This window comes from Chelon labrosus (genome assembly GCF_963514085.1).
Source record: "Chelon labrosus genome assembly, chromosome: 2".
Classification (NCBI taxonomy): domain Eukaryota; kingdom Metazoa; phylum Chordata; class Actinopteri; order Mugiliformes; family Mugilidae; genus Chelon; species Chelon labrosus.
The window spans coordinates 3,889,456-3,913,301 of NC_140338.1; the positions used below are offsets into that span (position 1 = coordinate 3,889,456).

At 41.6% G+C, this 23,846-nt stretch overlaps 1 protein-coding gene across 1 annotated transcript; it reads left to right on the forward strand.

The window, feature by feature from the left end:
• Positions 1-79: 79 nt before the first annotated feature.
• LOC311506562 (neuronal membrane glycoprotein M6-a-like) lies at positions 80-19,272 on the forward strand (the record flags this gene model as incomplete). Its single annotated transcript, XM_084570561.1, has 7 exons — positions 80-116; positions 10,938-11,130; positions 12,120-12,276; positions 13,827-13,980; positions 17,564-17,640; positions 17,718-17,783; positions 19,120-19,272. 7 exons carry the CDS (start codon positions 80-82, stop codon positions 19,270-19,272), a joined length of 837 nt encoding a protein of 278 aa, XP_084426687.1.
• Between the last annotated feature and the right edge of the window lie 4,574 nt (positions 19,273-23,846).

The following is a 23,846-nucleotide window of genomic DNA, read 5'->3' on the forward strand; positions in this document are numbered from 1 at the left end:
TCACACCGAGCTGAGAGCGAGCGAGGGGCTTTAAACAGCTTCACACGAAACAGAGACAAAGGGACTGTAACCTGCCACAATGGAGGAAAACATGGATGAATCGCAAAGCCAGAAAGGTAGGACGAAAGAGGAAAGCGTTCATTTTCATCTTCCGTCGTTATTATCTGTCATGCCATTGTTCTGTTCATCCATCCCTCTCGGTGTCCTGGGATTCCTTTGTGTGTGTGTGTTGTGGGCAGAGAAAAGAGGGCAGTGTACATGTCCTGCAGAAAAAGAAACCGAACCTTTACATTTCATTTTATTTATTTTTTTTTGTTTAATTTGTTCATGTCATTTAGACATTTTTCTTGATCCAATTCACTCTGGCTGTTTCCCCTCATTGTCATTGTTGTTGTTGTTGTTTTTGGCAGAAATTGCCAAAGACAGACAGGCTGGAAATATTAATGGAGCCGTGTGTCGTTCGGATGATTAGAGGCTGTTTTTGTGTGCGTTTCCATGAACGGATGCAGAAACGAGCAGATTGTTTTGGCGGAGAGGAGGACGAGGGTTGGTGTTGTTTTGGAGGCTGGATGGACAGATGGATGGACAGATGGATGGATGCATGGATGGATGGAGGAGTGGTGGGAGTGGCTGGCAGCGGGGGAGTCGGGGGTGATAGAAGGAGGGAGCGCGGGGCAAAAAAAAAACCCTTGAAATAAAGGCTAAAAATCAGAGGGACGAGGGATAAGTGGGGCACTGATTGATGCCTCCAGTGGGATTTTCTTTGTTAGCCTCCATTGTTGACGCTTCACGCTTGTCTGAACGCCTTTCCCTCTCCTCTCTCCCTCGCTCCCTCGCTCTCCCCCCTCTTTATTTGCCGTCTGTGGCGCTGCCTGCCATTTCCCTCCATTTTCTTCAACCCCCCTCCCCCCCATCTCTCACTTTTCTCATCAGCCGTTAGGTCTCAGTCATTTTCAACCAGGATCTCCTGTATTTATCAGCCTGTCTCTTGTTTTCTCTCTATCCTCTATCCATCCTTTCTCTTTCTCACCCTCTATTTTGACTCATCTCTCCTCTACCTCCTTCCCTCCCTCCTCCATCATTTCTTATCTTCATCCATTTTTGCCTTAAGATAGATGAAACTTCAATTTAATCGAGAGCAGATGTCTGACTCTGTGCCAGCTGTTTTTGCATTTACTGTTTTTCCATTTATATTTTTTTAATCCATCCTCCCATTGTCATTACTGTTGTTGTTGTTGGCGCTAAAAATGGGCGTGTCCATTTTCTCCATCACACCTCCAGTCTGAAACCCTTCGCGGCGCCGCTGAACTGATTCAGAAACACGACGAAGGCGATTACGACGAAAGAATAAAGGATTATTTCCACGTAGCAGCATCTATGAACATCTATTACGGCTGTATCTATGGTACCGCCGTTGTGGCATTGTCTTCTGTTGTGTGATAGGCGTGTGTTTTTTCTGGAAGGAGCCTGTTTTAACCAATCGCAGAGCTGAATGGGGAGTCATGGTGTTTCAAGCAAACAACATTTCTCATTCCAGCTTTTTTTTCTTCTTCTAGCTATCACCCCCTCTCCTTCTGTTTGCCCATTTAACTAGTTCCTACCTCATTCTCTCTTTCCTCGTCGCCTTCTTTTTCTTGTTTGGTCTCGCCGTCAATGGCCTTACCCCTCCCCTCTGTTCTCACACGTTTAAAACCATAAAACACCGGTGATGTACGATCCTTCATTTACAGATCTGTTTTGTCAAAGTATTGATTCACACCTTTATCACTTTGTTTGAACGCCAGAGATGAGGTTTAAGTCCTGAGCAAGTTAAAATAAATCCTTGCTCAGACCTTCACATCAACATCCATCCTGGTCTGATCATTAGTGTCCATCTTAAAGTCCAGGTGTGAACACTGATCTGATCTTAGTCCACATTGTGGAGGTGGTCTGGGACACATTCGACCTCCTTCCTTTGGTAGTGTGAACACACAATGAGTCCTGGGTCACATTAAAGACCACCTACTCAACAGGGCTGATCTGTGGAAGAGGAGTTTAACTCATTCATTCAACCACTTTAGAAATGATCACCTGAATAAGTGATGTTTGTTCATTAGTAATGAGAGCCTTTTAGAAGATTATGTTCTTGGAGATGTTAACTAACTAAAGAAGAAATAAATCTAAACAAATTAACTCATAATTCATTTATTTCCTCAATAAATCTTGCTGTCTTTATTTCCTTTATCGTCAGAGTTTCCTTTCTCAGCAGTGACTTTACTCTGAGGATTGAAGCTTCCAGGGTTCAGTTCTAATCTGGGCTTTGTCTCTAAAACAAAGAAGAACTTAACGTGTGAGAGACTTTACAGCTTGTTCCAAAATCTGGATCATGTCCCCAAGTCAACAACCAGCTGTTCATGGTTCTGAAACAGCGGTAGGTAGAGATCCATTAGAGACAGCAGCTGGTACAATATTCTACTGACCACATGATGGCGCTGCTTATTTACAGACAGACAAACTGAGATCAGATGTCAAGTCCTGGCTGGGGACGCATGTGGAGACACATTTTAATTAACGTCAGGTGTGTACTTAATTTAGATTGATCAGGATGGATGGTAATTCAGTGGGCAGGGCTTTATGTGGTGATGGACAGTAGCCAAACACGTCATCTGAGCACCGTGGAGTTGAATTAGTGTCCAAATAAACCAATCACGAATCAACTGTTTACTGTTTTCTCTGTATCGGTTGAAAAATGGTTCATAATGAAATCCAGATGAAGAACTGATGAGACTGTGTATTTAGTCATTGATAATAATGTCAACATTTTAAAACTGCTTTAAAATTGAAATTAAAGGGTAATTGGTTAATAATATTTAAAGAGTGAAATTAAGATCAATTTAACAGGAGTTTGCAGCCAGTATTCAGTATAGGATAGTATTCAGTATAGTATTCAGTGACCACAGATCATGGCCTGTACAGTCACATGGAAAAAGAGGTGGCAGACAGGATTTCATGGATATATGATTATGTAATGTCATCAGAGCTTTTTTATTTTCTTCGTAAAAGGCCAATTTTCACAATAAAACTGTAAAAACGTTAATTTTACTGAATCTACCTACCTACCTACCTACCTACCTACCTATATACCTATCTTAACCCACCACAGGTTAAAGAAGTAATGGTGGAGGAACACTAATGGTGCATCAGCTTTAGCCAGAGTCTTGAACTGGGATGAGAGGAGAGGGAGGCCAGAGAGTTTTTGATAACATTTCATCATATCCCCACATGACAACAACACAAACTCTAAAAAGAAAATAAAACATACATCCGTTTGATCAGTTTCTCCTTTGGTTTGAGCTGCACTCATCTCATTGGGGACTGATCACCCAGCTTTTGTTAGGCAATATAAAATGCATTCCCTTTAGGCGATTTTCAAAATAAGAGTTGCAAACTACTAAGAAGGTTTGCAAAACTTTCAAAACAAGATATTCCAGATTACAAACAGGAGCTGATGAACAGGGTCTGTTGAAAAAAAGGCCCTTACACTGACTAAAGGGAGGGTCAATGAGAACGTCAGATTTTCAAAATAAAAGTACCAAACCACTCATTAAAAACAAAAACATGAAACAACAACCAGGACCTAATGAAGAGGCTGTGTAGAAGCCAAGCTTTTCAAAAGAGATTAAACTCCTGAACAACATTCGTCACTAAGGACTTTGAGCTCCATGTGTTTTCAAAATAAAAGCTACAACTACTTACAGCAAGTACCAATGTTGCCTGCAGGAAGGCTTTACTTTCACAAAAAACTCATCATCTTCATCTTCTGTAACCGCTCGTCCTGTAAAGGGTCGCGGGGGATGCTGGAGCCTATCCCACCTGTTATCGGGCGAGGGGCGGGGTACACCCTGAACAGGTCACAAAAAACTCCCAAATGTTAAAAGTAGCTCATATGCATTTGTGACAGTTACACTTGCACATACAATCAAAATACACTGGCAGACATGTTGTTATAGATTTTCAAATTAAAAGCCTGTTATCATATCATTATCGTTTGCTGCAGATGTCCTTGTGGACACTCGCCCGAGAGTGGATTTTGTATTTCTCTCATCTCCATTTCATTATTATAACCGCTAATAGAAAGGAACTTAATGGAGGGAGGGATAAGTCAATACAAATTGACTTAGCTGGCCCACAGAGGGGAGGAGGAGGAGATGGGGGAGGAAACTGGATACTGGAGAGGGAGAGGAGGGAAGGATCTCCCTCTCTCTCTCTCTCTCTCTCTCTCTCTCTCTCTCTCTCTGTTTGAAGGTAATTTTATTTCATTCCCCTGACAGAAGAAACAAGGAGCTCTGCAGAGTGTTTCTGTCCAGCAACGTGTGAAGGAGGTTAATCTACAGTTTAATATATTAAACCACCACTCTGCTGCCGCTGGAGACTCTGGGATCCAGACTTCAACCAGCGCCAACCCAAAAATTATCTACCAAAGAAATGTGAACGTCGTTTTACGTATCAGAGGTTCCTCTAGTACCACCATCTTTGCACGGGAGATCTCTGGAGGTGGACATTTGCCAGGGATGTCCTCTCTAGGAGATGAAGAACGGCAGTGTGATCTATGAGAGGTGGTTCCACGTGAACAGGAAATGATTTTAGATGTGATTATATATATATTTTTTCTATCCCAGAGGAATCTACTATGTCTGATCACACAAACATCACAGACTGTATCCCTGGCTTGTGTCAGATCAATAAACGGCTTTGATATCATGTGCTTGAACGTGGAGGCTTCCAGATGTGAGTCGAGTTTCTTTGTGGACGACGTCATCGCCAACACAATCTTTGCTGCTGGATTCAGGGAGCTCAACAGCCTCATGCATTATGGCCCCATTCAGACCTCTCATTGACATTTATTCACACCTGTCCATTTTTAAGTACCTGTCTTCACACTTGGTATTAATTAAAATGTGTCTCCACATGCGTCCCCAGCCAGCACTTGAGATCTGATCTCAGTTTGTCTGTCTGTAAATAAGCAGCGCCATCATGTGGTCAGTATAATATTGTACCAGCTGCTGTCTCTAATGGATCTCATCTGAGTTAACATTTGTTTAGATTTATTTCTTCTTTAGCCAGTTATCAGCTCCAATGTCAGAATCTTTTCTGTATAAAATAAAAATAAAAGTCTCTTGTTACCAATGAACAGACATCACTTATTCAGGTGATCATTTCTAATAGTGGTTGAAAGAATGAGTTAAACTCCTTTTCCACAGATCAGCCCTGTTGAGTAGGTGGTCTTTAATGTGACCCAGGACTCACTGTGTGTTCACACTGCCAAAGGAAGGAGGTCACATGTGTCCCAGACCACCTCCACATGTGGTCTGACAGCAGATCAGTGTTCACACCTGGACTTTAAGATGGACACCAGTGATCAGATCAGGATGGATGTTAGTGTGAAGGTCTGAACAAGGCTTTTGTTTCTGTGTTATCTCTGTGGATGGAGGAGCTGATAAATACATTTGGTCAGTGTGGGAGGTTCTAAAAATGGTGGAGCAGAGCTCTTTCCTTCTGAATACTCTGTGTGCTTTAGGAAAACTAGAAGCTTTGAGGCAGGAACATAAAACCACGGTGTGTGGACCTTCTGGATCCAGTTAATTAAGCTAAACGATAAAGATGTTGAGTTTTTTGTTTAAAAACGTCTGGCTGTGGCGTTCAGGCACCTTTATTAAACAAACAAGCAAAACCAACTGAAGAGCTGTGAGATGCACAGTTGTCCACACTTAAAAAATTATTGCTAAATTATTGCATAGCACACATTAAGTGTTAGGGTTATAGGTCGGGATACATCTCATAAAGACAGTATTTTGATATTTCTTACACTGTGGTTAGTGATGACCAATATAAGTATAGCTGGTAAGATAGACATAGTAAATGTGTTAATGAATTATTCGCTGTTAATTATGTTTGAGAATAATGAGCTTACAGGGCTTTACAAGACATTAGATAACAATAGATAGTTTATAAGACACTTAAAAGATGTTGTAAATGCTCATGACACACATTATTGGTTATGGTTAGGTTATACACATATCAGGCATAACATTATGACCATCTTCCTAATATTGTGTCGGTCTCCCTTGTGCCTCCAAAGCAGTTGTGACACATATATGAGAATAGACATGGGCCTTCTGAGGGTGTCCTATGGTGTCAACAGAATGTTGTTAGTGGGGGATACTTGATCAGTTTGGGATCTAGTGAATTTGGAGGCCAGGTCAACACCTTGTGCTGTTCTTCATGTTTTTTGTTTTTTTTGTTTGTTTTTGTGTGTGTGCTTGTGTCAGGCTGCATCCTGCTGGGGATGGCTGCTGCCATCAAGAAGTGTCATTGCTATGGGGTGGGGGTGCCTGGTCTGGTCTTGGTGGGTGCTGCATGTCTAAGTAACATCCACATGAGTGAATGCCAGGTTCAAAAGTTTCCCAGCAGAACACTGAATTGTCACAAGATGGTTGATGTTATTTACTTCTCCTGTCAGTGGTTTTAATGTTGTGGCCGATCGGTGTACATCCTAGCTGTCATTGGGTGAGATGTTGGGTACACCTAAATTAGAGCCACCAATTAACCTGACATGTCCTTGGCCTGCGTGAGGTAACCGATGTGTCTAAGATATTTGTGAGTACCTACCAACTCATATCTAATGTCCTTTAAAAGCCCATGGTTCCTCTAATTCACACTGTGAATGGTTTATTAACACATCTTATTAGGGACCACGTCCCTGAGGGAGATGATCACGGATTTATGATGAACAAACAATTTGAAGGCCAGCATCAAACTGAAAGAATTGTTTCAGGAGGCCATGCCACAGAAGATTCCATGAAACAGGAGAATCTCTAACGTGGAAAACACTTTAAACAACTTTAGAGTGAAGAGAAGCTTCGCCTGCAGATGACGTCAGTTTGATTCTTTCCGGTCTACATGCATGTTTATCTGGGTTACACTCTGCACTGAGCTGCAGCTCCGTCTTAATGGTGCAATGGGCCTGAACCTGTCATTTTCCATTAGGACAGGTCTTTGACTCTTGAGTGCATCTTCAGGCCACTGTGTGCGATTCTCTCTCTCTTTCTGTGTCTGTATTAGTGTATCTGTCCGAGAGACCCCAGTGATCCTCCCTCAGAGCTGAGACACAGTGATCTTCACAAACACACAGCAGCTATGTTCTCTGTTGGACAACCACAATTGACGGTGCTGTCCAAATTGCTGTCTAATGAGCACCGGGGTTCAATGTGAAGCTCTGAATGTGTGTTTGAGATAATCAGTTCGTTGTCACCAACACTCAAACCAGCAAAGATTTCTTGTTCTACTTTAAAAAAAAATGACTGAAAGTTTAATTAAAATGAGGGCAGATTCTTTTTCACATAATTAATCAGCGTATCCTTGCTGCTCTACTAACAACAGGTTCTCTCTAATGAGCTGGCAAAACGTAGTCCTTCGGAACCTGAAACACAAAAGTTGAAATCAGTTCAGCACATACTTGCTTGTGCAAATTAAGTGCAAATATGCGAGCAATATTAATTTTATCTTGGCAATGGTGGTAAATCTAATGTCAGTCTGGCCAGTTGTGTCCAAGATTTGTAGGCCAAGAAGACAAGACAAGACATTCTGGACAAGAATGGAAGTTTAAGTATCTGTGCCATCTGCTTAGAGTCTGATTTATTTCCAAAAATGTGTGAAAAATTATAAACTACGTCTACCATTTATCTAGACTTGTTTGGTTTCTAGTCAGCTACATCAAGTTAACCCTTTGTTGGCCCTCTGATTGGTCTGCCAACCACTAATACGAGGGCTCCTACCATTTATCCCGACTTTCTATATTTCTGATTTCTAGGTCAAAAAGACAACCGGTCTAAAATAAAGCTCAGGTTTTAAGTAGAGTGTCATCTGCATAGACTCTGATTTACATCCATTAACGCATGGCAAATGATCAACTAGAAGACGTTTCCTTCAAGTCTTCACCTCTAAATCACTGGTTTAGGTTTTTATCAGAAGCATCTGTGGGTGGTGTCCAGCCAAAGGTCACATGACTAGAGTCTGTTAATCACCTGATACTCATGTGGAACTGGAGGAAATTGATCAACTACATCAAGCTGACCCTTTGACGGGGTTCTGGTTGGTCTGCAGACCTCTATTTAGAGGGTTTCTACACATTGTTGTGTTCCAGTTTCCTATATTTCTGTTGTGGCCAGTTAATTCAAAGATTTGTCAGTCAAAAAGACACCTGGACGAAAATCAAAAGGTCAAATTTAAGTATAAACCCAACAAGTCCACTTCTTCTTTTCTTTGTTTTTTATTTTTTTTTGTAATAGAAGTAGTTGATAATTTGTGTTTATGGAAATAAGTCAAAGTCTATGCAGATGACAATCTACTTAAACTTGAATTAAAATTTTTGTCACCATGATAATTGACCAATTGTTGGCCTTCTGATTGGTCCACTGTCCACCAATCAGAAAGCCGCCAATGGCTTTCCAATACATATAATCTTCACATAAATAAAGAAATGAGCCCCAAATGATATTGTTAATAAAGTAAAACAAATAAACTGGCATTTATCATAAACTAAAATACATTTTTATTTAACACAATTGATCAATGTCACCTTCTGAACCCTACAGTCCTTTTAAGGAGTGGAACAGCGGATGGATTCCTCTTATCGTGTCCGATTCTTCCTAAACAAAGAGAACATACTCATATAGACGCCGTACGCAGCCGCTTGTGTTCAGCCTGTCCCACTTTTTACCGGGTCACTGGGTCCTTGCTGCGTTTAAAGCCCAAATATGGAAATATGACGAGGATTAAAACATGGCTGCAATTCAGGACACACACTCACAAATGCTCACAGACACACACGGCGTCAGAAACACAACTACAAATGTAGATATTTGCAGATGAGGAGAATATATAGACGCAGTATAAACGTGCCGCTGTATCAGTCCTTCTTCATGTGTGAACGGGTCTAAGATGTGAGCACAAAGAAACCGAAATCAGCCTGTAGCTCATGTAGCGACTTTGTGAGGTTTTATGTGAGTGCGAAATGGTACCTTCCCACAGTGCACAGCGGCCATGTTTGCACCCCCTCACTACAAATTTGGCGTATCTGTGCGCCGGTTGTTTCCACAAAACGGAGACAACAGCGAGATGCGAGAGCAGACTTCCTCTGTGTCTATGAAAATGGACGCTCGGTGTGTGTGAAAATGTGCATCGCTGTGACTGTAACGCTGGCAGAGCCCCGCTGTTGCCATGACGACGCTACAGGCAAAGTGGGTCAGCAGGCTCCTGCCACACCCCTGTTGTCATGGCAACAAGGCTGGTCAATTAAACCTGAGCAGCAGGATGACTCACTCACACACACACAGTCTTTCTCTTGCTTCCTGTAGGTTTGCAGCTATGTCTTCATGTAGGCTTCAGCGTGTGATGTTTGAAAGCCTAAAATGCAGATGCAGAATATTGCTATATTATCAGTGGACATCTAAGTTAATTAATTTCTAAAATTTTATTTATTTCTCTAGCATCAATGGCAAATTGTCTCGAGGCGCTTAACAGAGCCTGATACCTCCAGAGTTTCTAGGGCAATGGTGGTTTATGATGGTTATCTTATCTTATCTTAGCTCATTCATTATTTATAAAGTATTGCTCCAACATAAATAGACAGTAGTAGACAGTTTATAAATGCAGTAATTAGTTTGTCTTTACGGAAAACGCTATTTTATGAGGATTTTTATCAGTTTATTTTTTCATTATATGTAGTGTGCACTGTCACTTTTATCTCATTTGTACAAGCTTTACAGTAAGAAAGAATGTTCATAAGCAATTTAATAATACACTTAGCACACGTGCGACAATGTGGAACAATGACGACTCCTTCATGATATTTAATTTAGAAATTATAACCTGTAGTATAAAAATAAAGTATGAAAATACAAATATTAAACACATCATTATGAATTAGTAAAAAATAAAGTGTATCTGCATTCATAAACTGCTTACTAGTGTCTATGAATATAGGAGCAGTGATATATAAATGATGAATTAAGTGGCAGGGAACACCTTAAGCAGGCCATATAGAGGGAAACAAAAATCTCTAAAATCAGAAATACACAGCTCTTCAGATCAGAAACACATAACTATACAGATCAGAAACACATAAATCAGAAACACTCAGCTCTACAGATCAGAAACACATAACTCTACATATCAGAAACACACAGATCAGAAACACACAAATCAGAAACTCTCAGCTCTATAGATCAGAAACACACAGATCAGAAACACTCAGCTCTACTGATAAGGTCCCTGTTCATCATTCCCAGCTGCTTTACAGTTATATAACGTGGCAGGTGGAGAATGAATCATTCATAGCACAGAAAGAGTGATCACAGGTAACCCTTCGCCACCACTGACTGCCAGGCACTCAATGACTCTTCGACTCAACAGTCCAGAGCTGTGTGCTACGATAACCTCTCTGTGATGGGAAGGAAGGGAGGAGGGTTTGTTGCTGGTAGAGTTTTATCTCGTAAATCTGCTGCAAACTTTGGATTTGCTCTGTCGATAATGACCTAACGTTTCTGTAACTCCCTAAAGTCGTCATGTCTTCGTCAGTTTTACCTGCAAACAGTGTGTCGGTTGCCCCTGAAAGAAGTATTTGAATGGTGCTCTCTATCCTCACCTGTCTGATGAGTGGCTGATTCCAGTTTTTAATGGAGTCTCAGTACTGGGCTCTATACTCCATGGACAAAACAGAGGCTAATCAACCATAATCTATCTATATCCTATATCTATATCATCAGATCATTTGGTTCTGAAGATTTCCCTCTTATCGTCATCATCATTATTATCATCATCGTCATCATCATCATCACTGTGTCAGCTGCTGTGCTAATGCTAAAGATGCTAATGATGCTGTGTGTGTGTGTGTTCAGGCTGTAAGGAGTGCTGTGAGCGATGCGTGGGCAGTCTGCCCTGGGCCTCCCTCATCGCCACCATCCTCCTCTACATGGGCGTGGCCTTGTTCTGTGGGTGTGGCCACGAGGCGCTGAGCGGCACCGTCACCATCCTCCAGAACTACTTCGAGGTCATCAGGGCCCCCGGAGATACGCTGGATGTCTTCATCATGTGAGTGACTGCTCCCTCCTTCGGTACAGGTTCATAGAGTGGAGCTCGAGTCTGCAGCAGATGAAACCAGAGAAGAAGAGACGAGTGTTGTAAATGTACTAAACGCTGCGTTATCTTCCAGTGACCAGTGACTGTGATCAGAGATGAACTGTTACCATGGAGACCAAATCAGATGATATGATTCACGTTAACATGTGTTCACATTAAAATGCTAATCACTTTATTGATGAAGAGGTTCTCATGAGGAGGAGCATGACACCTGCTAGAAATAGAACAGAAGAAGGAGAAGAAGCAGGAGGAGAAGGAGAAAAAGGAGGAAGAGTAGGAGGAGGACAAGGGGAGAGAGGAGGGACTAGAAGAAGGAGAGAGTAAAAGGAGGAGGAGATAGGAAGAGAAGAAGAAGTAGAGAGGAGAAGAAGGAAGAGGAGCACCAGAAAGAAAGAGGAGAAGGAGGAGGAGGAGGAGGAGGAAGAAGAGGAAGAAGGACAAAGAACAGGAGTAGTAAAAGTATTGTCTCCTCCATGTTAGTTTCTAGTCCTGAATGTCTAGAGTAGACGAAGATGAGCAAGATGTCTTCACGTCTCCAACGTTGCTGTCCACATGGATTCCAGCTTGTTTTTCTACCTCCATGTTTCTGTCCCTCCTGGAAACTCCTCGCCTGATGTTTACCCCACGAGAGAGAATGGATTTATTCCAGATTACCTCCATAACCTCTACACCTCATCATTAGTTCAACTCTAAAAACACATCTTCACACTAATTTCTTTTGCAGGCATTTTTTTAAACAATCATAAAGGAGGGAAACTCTGGAAGCTTTGCCCTCCTTCCATCTCAGATTTATCTCTGACTTGCTATTTGGCCGTAACACATGGTGATTTAGCTAAAGATGCTCATTAAGTCTGTAAATAACACTTCAGGACGCAGTCTAACATGAAAATAAACCAACACTCATTAATCACAGCCACTGTGTGTGTGTGTGTCCTCCACAGTATTGACATCCTGAAGTACATCATTTATGGCCTTGCAGCTGGCTTCTTTGTGTTTGGAGTGCTGTTGCTGGTGGAGGGCTTCTTCACCACTGGAGCCATCAGGGATCTCTACGGGGAGTTCAAGATCACCGCCTGCGGACGCTGCCTGACTGCATTTGTAAGAAAAACTAATCGCCTGGTTAATTATTGTTTTACTCTTTAAAAACCATAGACTGTGAAAAAGATGGATGCCATGACAGCTCCTCCTCTGAAGTGAAGCCAAAGCATGTGGAGCGCCCCCTGGTGACCCCCCCATGTTAGTGGGTTGGCCAAACTGCACGTCAAATAAATGTTATTTTAAAGATGGTTTCAGTCATTTTAGGTAGTTAATATAATACTGATGTATATTCAAGTCTTAGTTAAATGATGCTATAAAAACAGGAAGCGACATCACGATGATTGGCAGTTGCGAATGAACAAGTGGTCCCATAGGAACGTGAGAGTAGAAATAAGAAATAAGTGCAGTCTATAATCAAACTTTTCGTAGTAACTGGTGGAAGTAGACCAGGGCACAGTATTAACCAATCACCAGAGTGTCTAGAGCAGGTGTGGGGGGGTCATCAATAATAGCACTGCTCAGACTCTGGATCCAAACTCAAACAAGATGGCGTTGCCCATATCCCCAGGATACTAGTGTCTGTTTGACCAGTGGAGGAGGAAGTGACGACACCATTGTGTAATTTGCAGTTTACCTTACATATTATAGACAAGGTCAATTTGCACAAGCTTAGAGGGTAAAGAGAGCTGCTAACAGAAACCCTGACGTGTCTCGTTCTTCTGTGCTAGAAGAACCAGCAACGCCACCAAACAGAAATTTGTCCAAAACTAATTTAGTTAAATGGAACCATTTTTGAAGATTTTGATCCTCAGACACTCACCCGTTCCATCCACTGACTGAAGTTTTGTAGACTAAAGTGCAGCGAACCACGGACACATTCAGTGCGTCATCCTGATATGTCTTTTGTCTCCATGTGGCATCTCTCAGTCGGTCACGTCTGATTCATGTGGGGGAGGGAGACAGAGGGAGACAAGATGTTGTCTGTAAAATGTTTCTTCAGATCTGTAGTTACAGTTGAGACAGAAGGATTTCTGTTGCAGGCCTCTGGAGACAACGCACACAAAGCTGTGGTTTGATCTTAACCCTAACCCTAACATTAGCGCCGTTGCAGATATTTCTACATTTCTTCATAAAAATTAGTCAGAACATCAGTGTATGAATCTTCACACAAGTCCTGAAAGTAAACAAAGAGAACCCAATCAAACAAATGAAACAAAAATTGAGGAGGAATTTTAGCCCATTCCTCAGAACAGAACTACTTCAGTTCTGAGATGCTGATGGGTTTGATGGGGTTCTCTTTGTCTACTTTCAGGACTTGTGTGAAGATTCATCCATTGATGTTTTTGAGTCATTTTTATGCAGAAATGTGGAAAATGGAGGATGTCCAAACCTTCAAGCAGCACCATACATTCACACCTGTACAACAGTGTTTATGGATCACATACAGAGTGAATTTAATTGTCACTGACAAAATGAGAATAAAAGGCTGCAAAGAACTGTACTTTTTGGATAGAAAAGTCTCCTCTTATTCAGATGAATGTCCTTAAGTCTCAGGTGTTGATAATCTGTCATGGTGATTATTTAACTGATTCTCCACTCTGTATCTGCAGCTGATGTTCTTGGCCTACCTGTTCTTCCTGGTGTGGCTGGGAGTCACAGCGTTCACCAGCCTGCCCGTCTTCATGTACTTCAACGTCTGGTCCATGTGTCAGAACACCAGCCTGGTGGAGGGAACCAGCCTCTGCCTGGACCTGCGTCAGTTTGGTGTGTACAGTCATGACAGTGACATAAAATAGACTTTAGGTCTGAACTTCCATCTTCAGGACCGTCCACAGATTTTCTGAGAGGCAGAAGTCTAGACATAGAGATGCTGTTAGCTAGCCTGACGTAGCCAGACTCACTCAGTCTGGTAACATCTGGATTTCATTCTAGGGCATGTTCCAATTAATACAGACAGAGAAAAAAAATTGGATAGCCCTCCAGCCAATCAGAGACATTTAGTTTACCACCACATGAAGCCCCGCCCCAAACAATCCGATTGGTCCGGCAGATATTTTCAACAGAGAGAGTCCATGACAACTTTAATACACTATGTCTGAGTATTTTTAAGCCGCTACTGATGCTAAAACGGGATAACATCAGCTATTTCATTAGCCTAAAAATATAGGCTATAGGCTATATAACAAGATAATAAAAAGAGTAGCTATGTTAGCCTGAACAAGATAAAAGCCATTTAATTAGCATAAACAAGATAATATTAGCAACATTAAATAGCCTAAATAGGATGTTGGTCATGCAGTTAGCATAAACAAGATAATGCTAACCACTATATTTCCCTATACGTTAGCTGCTATATTAGTCTAAACAAGATAGTGTAAGCCATTATATTAGCAAAAACAAGATAACGTTAGCTGCTATGTTAGCCTAAACAAGAAAATGCCTAGACAAGATAAAACCACTTAATTAGGCTAAACAAGATAATATTATCCACTTTACTTAAACATTATAACATTAGCTGCTATGTTGGCCTAAACAAGATAACGTTAACCATTTAAATAGGCTAAACAAGATAGCATTAGCCATTTCATTACCCTAGACAAAATAATATTAGCTACTTAATTACCCTAAACAAGATAATGTATGACATGTATGACTACGGTTACTCATCTGGCCATTACCACATTAAGCCCCTCCCCCAAACGAGGGCGGGGCTTGGCTTGGCAGATCTTTGATGGAGTAGAATCAGTTCCCAGCAGAGAGACTCCAGATCAACTTTCAGCCACAATGAAAATGTGGGCGGAGGAATTTAATCAAATGGTCAACTTTATAACGATTCCTGTTCATGGAAGTCTCGTATCTTTAGAAATGGATTTATATAATGCAGCTGAATACTTTAGTAAATGCCATAATGGGTTTATGAGTGTATGACTGACAAGTACAAAAAAAAATGTGCTAAAAAATGAAGGGATCTTAATGCAGTTTATCTGTAACATGAATCATGTCACAGCCTTAAACAGAGACTTCCTGGTGTAATCGGCAGATTCTGTTGGTCAGATTAGTTCACAGTCGTCGTGTCTCTTCTGTCGGTGAAGAAATGCATCATCCTGGATATCGCCTGATTACCGACAGCGCTCGTATCCTCCCGCTGAGGGCAGGCAGGTTAATGGCGACGTACCAAAATACCAAACTGGCACACATCATGGAAAAACCTGTGTGTGTGCAACAAAACTGGCAGCGGCAGAAAGCTCCACGGTGTTCAACGTGGCACGACGACAGCGGAAATAAAATAATAACTACTGGATGTAACCCAGTCGCAGGAAACACACAAGGAGGCGTAGCAGGATGAAATAACAAAAGTTTAATTTAATGTTCCAACATAAACTGGCCCTACTAAAGAATTATAAAAAGAACTACAAAAAAAATACAAGTGAATACATCAGGAAACAACTAGATTTTGTGTCATCCAGGTCATGGTATATCCAAAAAGCGTTTAAAAAATGCAACTGAATTGTAAATTCAGAATCAGGAAACAATTCAGAGGCCCACCTACACCGGAAGGGCAAAGGACAGTCCTTTGAAGATAACAGCATTTAGCCAGACAAGATCAATGATTTGAAAGAAGAGTAAAGGAAGAGGAAGAGGAATCTATGTCAGATTGGAAAAACCTTCTCCAAAAGGAGGAGGTGGGCTAAGATTTAATCTGCCATCAATTTACAATACAGTTTTAACTTCTGTCCCTAAGAAGTTTAAACCCCATGCACACCTTGAGACTGGAGACTCTGATGGACAAGGGTCGTTAGAGCACCATTCATAGGGAAAGAGGACAGGTACAAAGAGTTGCCCCCTCAACGACAGGTAAGTATCTAGCTGTTAATGGAAATGAGCTGCACTGGTTTATGGTCATTTACAGAAATAAGTCAAACAAGTTTTCTGATGGGTTACCCACAGAGTTTCCTTTATAAGACCTCAACTTTCCACCAGTCCCTTAGAACTGAAGAAGCTACTTGGATGAGTGGTGACACGTCTTCTCAAAAAACTCTACAAGTCCAGTTGCCTTTTTAAAATGCTTTTTGGATAGATTTTGTGAGGGAGCAACACGAGCAGGTGAATTCAGTTTTATTCGGACAGTGTTTATAATTAGCTCAATTAAAATAATAACCCAATAAATGTATGATATGTTTTTAAATACCTCTAAGAGTCTACTTTCTCATGTATTAATTTAACATCACAGCATGTTTGGATAATTGGGACACAATTTCAACCATGATAGCAACATTTCAGGGAGGATTTAAACAGATTTCTTGTGATTTTTTGCTAAACAACTGTTATTTGATTTTTATTTTTAAAATCACGAAACAAAGGGACAAAAATATCTTGTATTCTCAAATGTAAAAGTTAATATTTGATTTAATTTTCCACTAACATGATTTAAAAACTAGTCGTATTCTCCTTGAATTAAGTAGGAAGTAGTCTCCATGGTGACCACTGGTCCAGGAAGTAGTCTCCATGGCGACCACCGGTCCAGGAAGTAGTCTCCATGGTGACCACTGGTCCAGGTCTCTCTGGTCCAGGCATGGATCATTGTGTTCAGCACTAAATAAACCTGGTTCTTCTCCAGATTCATACGACAAACGCTCAGAGAGAAATTCAGATGACCAGATACCTTGTGTCAGAAAGTCTAACAATCTAAAAATACCTCTTGTGTTGCCATCAATGGTTTGGAAATGTCAAGAATGAGACATCTTTTCCAGACAATCTAACCTCCATGATGCAAAAATCTGAAAACACCTCTCAAACATCTCAAAATGCTGCTCAGGTAATATTAGGAACTTCAGGAGACACTATTTCAAAATAGTCCGTTGTAATACTGGTTCATTTTATTCAAGAAAATGCACCAATATTACACATCAGTGAGGTGCTAAAGTAAGTGCAACACTAAGATTACAAGTTAATTTGAAGGCCATATTAGAGACCATCTGTTCAGACATGTTTCCAGTCAATGTGATGAGACTTGTTCAGCTTAAAAAAGTCCTCTGGAGACGATGTTTGATAATAGTCCGAGAGTATGAAGTGAGTGCATCCTGTATTCACACAGTAATGGTTATACAAGCCTCCATGTTGTTCTCCTAGATGTTCATTTAAAAGTAGACTAGGATGCCTGTTGTTTGGTCTCAGTGCTGCCACCTACTGTCCAACATTTAAACTACCACTGGGCCTCCAGTCACCACACTAAGTGCTGAGTCTGACCAACATTTCTGGAGGAATGTTAAAGCGTTTCCAGTAACGGTGATACCCAGATGTTCTGCCACAGCTGGATGCTTGCGCTGACGATGTTTGTGTTGATCAGGAGCGGTGAGCATCTCCGAGGAGAGGAAGGTGTGCACGGGATCCGAGAAGTTCTTCAAGATGTGTGAATCCAACGAGGTACGAAGCAGCGACACAGATTTAGATGTCACTGTGTGAAGGTTTAAACTCAAAGCGGTTCTCGTTTTGTGTTGCAGCTGGACTTGACCTTCCATCTGTTCGTGTGCGCGCTGGCGGGAGCTGGAGCTGCTGTCATCGCCATGGTGAGCTGTCGTTCTCAAATCTGATTGGCTGTGCCCCTGATTAAAAATGATTGGTAGCCGAGATAAATAGAGCTGCAGAGTCAAAGTGGGCCTTTGATCAGACGTCTGAGCTGATCAGATCTCTTAGCTCTATTAACCTGTTCTAATACTTCACGCTTCTGTAACTGGTGACTTCACAGGGAAACACTCCTCTCGGTTTCCCCTCAGAGTAAAATCTGTAAAAGATGCAAGTAAAACAGGCCCAAACCAGGACATTAGCACCCCCATGTTTCATGGAGGGATGAGGTTCTGATGCTGGAATGCAGTGTTGTTTCATCTCCAAACATGACTCCTCTCATTTAAACCAAACTATTCTGCTTTGGTCTGATCTGTCCACTAAACATTGTCCTAATAGTCTTCTGGCTTGTCCACATGATGTCGATCAAACTGCAGACGGGTCAGAAATGTTCTTTTTGGAGAGCAGTGTCTTTGTCCATCACACCACTAACATTAGCCAACGTGAGAGAGGCCTTTAGCTGCTTAGAAGTTCCTCTGGGTTCCTTTGGGACCTCTCAGACTATTATGGGGTGATCTTTGTTGGTGGACCACTCCTGTGGAGGGGAACAGTCATCTTCAGTCTCCTCCATTTGTTCTCTGTCTGTCTTAACTTGCCTAACAGAACGTGAGGCCATTCCCTCAATTGCATACATGGTCCTTTGCCTCCATCTAGTGGTGGTAATGGTGGTACTACAGATAATTAACACTGTACAGCCATCTTGAAGTGAAAGTTAGCTTAGCACTGTTATGTAACATGTCTCAATGACTTGTTTTCCTGGGGAGCTACATGCATTAACAATAGTCATATGGAGGAAATGTTATTTTTATGGATTCTATAATGTGCACAAATGGTGGAATTTAATGATGTAGAGGCTAAATAAAATCACCAAAGTTGAATTGTACGTACATTACCTCCCATAGTGGGAATCGATAGTATTTTGTAGACAGATTCCCTTTCAAGAGGTAAAAACCCAATGTGGCACACTTTGGGTACTTTTGGTTACTTCTGGTTTTGTCCAAATGGAGAGTCAACCTGGTTCTGTTTCTACTAAAACCTTTGTAGAATACATGTGCTTTGTGGTATTTCTGTAAACTCTTGGTCCACTTCTAGTCAAGGGGTTGCTGAGTGAGTTCATAATGATACCATTGCTATCAGGGTGTTTTCTACCATCTAATTTTAGTTTATCACTAATTAATCAGACATAGCCACAATGTTACTGACACTGGGAATAATTTCTCTGAAGTCTGACCTAATGATATGTCAGCATCAAATGATGACATGTGACCCTCCCGCCCGCAGGTGCACTTCCTGATGGCTCTAGCCGCTAACTGGGGCTACCTGAAGGACGCCAGCAGGATGCAGAAGTACGAGGACATCAAGTCGAAGGAGGAGCAGGAGCTGCACGACATCCACTCTACACGCTCCAAAGAACGCCTCAACGCCTACACATAAACACACCGACACGAGGAACGACACACACACAAGATCACACACACACACACACACACACACACAGAAAATAGTTGAAAACAAACAAAAAGAAAATGATGAGAACACCGACACCCTCGTCATCCTGGCGTCTGCAGCAGATCACCGGCTCAGATGGTCCATGAAAATGAATCTAACAAAAACAGAAAAAATGTGGATCAATCTGCTTTAGCATTTAAACCAATACCCAACGTTCAGAGGCAAAAAAGTCAAAGGAAGAAAAGTCGCTTAAAACTCAACATGCGTAAAGTAAGAGATGCCAAAAATAATAAACAGAAGAAGGAACAGAAGAACCCAAAGACGTTTTTATGTGACGCGGTCTCTGCTGCGGGCGCCGGACGAGTCAGGTGTCTCTGAGCTCGTCGTTCGATACCTGCAGTACACAAACACAAACACACAAACGCTAACACACAAACATAGATGTGACTGAATGGTCGTGTTGTTCGGTGGTGTCATGCTGTGTCGTGTCGTTTCACTTCGACGGCTGGTGTCGCAGAGAAATAGGAGGAAGTTTGTGCCTCTTGGGTACAAATGGGTAGCTTTGCCAACTTTTCCTCACCCCCCTCCTTCCTTCCTTCCTCCCCCTCTCCATCTGAAGCCCAGTTTCATTAGTTGTTCTCTTAAGTGATGTTTGCAGGGTTGTCTTCTCGGACTATTAAAACGTATTAATGTATTAATTGACCAAATCTCTCTGGAGTGAAGCACTTATAAAATTGAGGTGACGATTTGTAAGAGTTAAAAGCAACTAGAAAAACACGACTCAGAGTCCCCCCCCACCCCGTCCTCCCCCCTGTCCCTCCCTCCTCCAGATTGTATAAACTTGTGATTCGTCCTCAGAAACAGCACATCTTAGCAGCACAAAGTCCTTTTGTCGAGTTTCTCGTCTTTTTTAATCACCTTTTTTCATCAGTATTATTTCTGTGTGGTTTCACCACTGGGGGTCATTTAAGCGGGGCGGGGGTCGGGTGGGGCGTGGTGTTAACGTTCACATTTTCATGTATTTCGGTGGTTCTGCACAAAGACACACAAACACACACACACAGACACACACACACACACATCACCTTCATTTTGCGTTTACTGTTTTCTACTCTCTCGGCGAGTCCTGACGTGACCAAACGTTATCTGTTAAGTTAAAGAATCAGAGCGGATCCTGGACGGGTCGTAGCTTCTTGTGCAGGACGGAGAAAGAGGCGGAAGGCGTCCCGGCTCATAAGCTATTGGTTCCAAACCATAGAGTGTAGAAAAACATGGACGACGCGTCGACGACGAGCTACCTCCACCACTTACAACGAAATGTTGGATTTTCCACTGCGCTTATTTTTTTATTCTCTTTCCTACTCTCACATTCCTTCGGGATTGCCTCATGGAGCGGTTGTCCACAGCAACTGTCAATCATCATCATGATGTCACATCCTGTTTTTATAAATAACTAAAGCAAAACTTCTCAGACTCTTGAGCATACATCAGCATTATATAAACTACCTAAAATGTATTTGACGTGTATTTTAGTGTTTTAGTTTTAGCTCCAAGCACCACCCACTAACATGGAGGGAGGGGGCGGGGCTTATGACCTTTACTGCAGCCAGCCACCAGGGGGAGCTCCACATGCTTTAGCTTCACTTTAAAAGCGCTGCGTCCACTTTTTTCTACAGTCTATGGTCCAGACGGGTTATTTTGTGGCCGATCTCAGTTCATATTCTGTGTCTTAAATCATCTCCTCAGGTGCTAACTGTGCTGGATCTACATCTGCTCAACTATGACGATTTCAAAACGGCTTTGATTGCTTTAACGGCTGCTGAAGCTTCCAAAAAATCTCCAGATGTTTCCCACAGCAACAGATCTCACGAGAAAGAAAGCTGAAATATCTTAAATCGAGATAATTCTTCTCGCTAGATGGAGCTTTTGACTCTTTATCTCTTAGCTTGTTATTGTAGAAGGTTAATTATTAAAATGAGAACTAGCAAAGCTCTAAAGGTTTTAGATGAACACAGACAAGGAAAACAATTAATTCTTCTCCTTTTCATCTCTGAACGTATTAAAAGCTGAAAATGACCAAATGTCATTCATTGATTTATTGTCAGTCAGAGATGAAATACAGTCCAGAGCAATGACAGTAAAGTCTACGGTTGTTGACTAAACTGTTGTGTTCATATTTTACTTGTATCAACACAAATCTACTACTTTTTAATCTAAAAACTCTAGTTTGGAGAAAGCTGTGGGTTCTGTGAGGCTAGGTTGGTTTACGGGTGAAATGGCCGAACATTTTTGCTTTTTCTTGTTTTGTTAAGACGAGTTTTTGCAGCTAAATCCGTTGAAAGCAGCGTCATTTGCGTTCAGTTGTGTCAGAATGAGGAGATGATGAAGAAGACGATGATGAAGTTGTTTTGATTTGATGACGGCAACCAGCACACACAAACACACACAAACACAAACACACACACACTAACACACAAGCCATCACTCTGAGCCATAATGAATTCTTTGCTCTTTTGATTTTCACCAGTTTCACATTTCACTATTTTATTATCGACTTTTAAAACTTTTTAAATGTGAAATCATTTTAATTAGTAAAAAAAAGCAGAAATGTGTTTTGTTGTTTTTTTCTTCGTGTGTGTGTGAGCAGTATGAAGCACTGCTGCACCTGCATCGTCTCTGTATAAAGATATACATATATGTGAAACCATGGAGGTGAGCGGCCGTGCGAAATGATTCTCTGCCCCGGGTCACGGAGTCTGGAGGAGGAGGAGGAGGAGAAGAAGGAGGAGGAGGAGGTTCAGTCCCAATGTCCTGAGCCGGTGCTCCCTGCAGAGTCTTTTGAAGCTGAGATGATCTGAACTTAAACGTCTAAACTGTCAATTTAGATCAACTTTACATTGATTCTGATTTCCTCTCTGAGTTGAAATCTGCAGATGAATGTGACAAAGAGAAGCTGTTTGGACGTTTGGACTCCTGCAGACTCGTGACCCGTCCAGGCGTTTCCCGGCCGCGTGCAGTCAGTATTTTAAAGGGTCTAGTTTTACAGTAACAGTATTCTATCATTTCATTGCCTGACAATGGATGTCTTGTCAGTGTTTTTAACCTCAGATAAAAGAAAAAAAATAGTTTTTTGTGCACTTATTGACCATTGTGAGCTCTCTCTTATTCTTGGTGTGTAAGTGCATTGAGATCCCCCGCGTGGGGCTGTGTATAGTCTTGCAGCATTGGTTATAATCTGAAGAAATAATGAAAACGAATGAATTCATAATAAGATAATCTTATACTACATAAAAAAAGACAGTGAGTCTAGTTGTTGTTTGTGGCATGGTTATGCATTCAATGGTCATCATTTTAACGATTAAAACTAAAAAAAAATATTTTTTCCACTGGCTGCTGTTCTGCTGTTTTTGTTTTTGGTTTCCACTTTTCAGTGTGCAGTATCGCAGTTCCCGTTGCTAATGGTGTTGCTAAGCTAGCTTGCTTGCTCAGTTGTTTACCACCAGAGCAATATATTGTAGCGGTTTGACAAAAGACCAGAAATCCATCCCCGTCAAATTTCCCGGCATTCAAGTGCATGAGTCTATGGTTGCAAGTCTTCAGTGATATGATTATGGTGTTCTGTATCGTTTATCCTAATAAAGCGGATTTGCGGATGTGGTGTAATGTATTGCTCTGGCCACGCATCGTCCTGCACCACCGCCCCCCACCCCTCCCCATCCTTTCGGCTCACGTCCTCTTCCTCTCTCGTCACAGCTTCCATTTTTTTTTAAAACATGAGAGTGACTCACGTCTGGGTTTCCAGAGTCGCAGGTGTATAAGTGAAGCTCCGAGTAACCTAGCAACAAGGTCTGAACACAAAAGCAACAGTAGAAAAAAAAAAAAAGAAGAATAAAGAACGAGGCCTGGCTGCAGGCCACTACATATCAGACTGGTCAAATGTGAGTTTCTAAAAAGCCATGTAACTCCCCAGAGAAACAAGTCATGTTACATATCAATGCTAAGCTAACTTTCACTACAAGATTTGGACAAGTGGAGAACCAAAGTACCCAAAGTGTGCCACATTGGGTTTTTACCTCTTGAAAGAGAATCTGGCTACAAAATACGACTGATTCCCACTAAACGAAGCAATGAACACACACTTCAGCCTTTGGGCATTTTATTCAGTCTGTGTATCATCATCATCTAACACCGTGCACATTATAGAATCCATAAAAATAAGGATATTTCCTCCGTATGGCTGCATGTCACTCCCCAGGAAAACGAGTCACCAAGACATGTTGTGCATTTTTGCAAAGGTCTCTTTCCATAGAAACTATCTATATTGTGTTTAGTATCTGTATTAGCCCATTAGACTGAGGCATAAGACCATGTATGAAATCGAAGCTCAGATTCTGTTAGGCAGCTCACCATGTGGTGCATAGTTGAACTCAGTACTGGGGGGTGATGAGTATCAAACTCCTGGCTGCGGGCCAGACGTGTCAAATGTGAGTTTTTAAAAGCATAAAATGAGCCATGAGAAGATCTGTGACTCAGGGAGAGGATTTGAGCTGTTCCTCCAT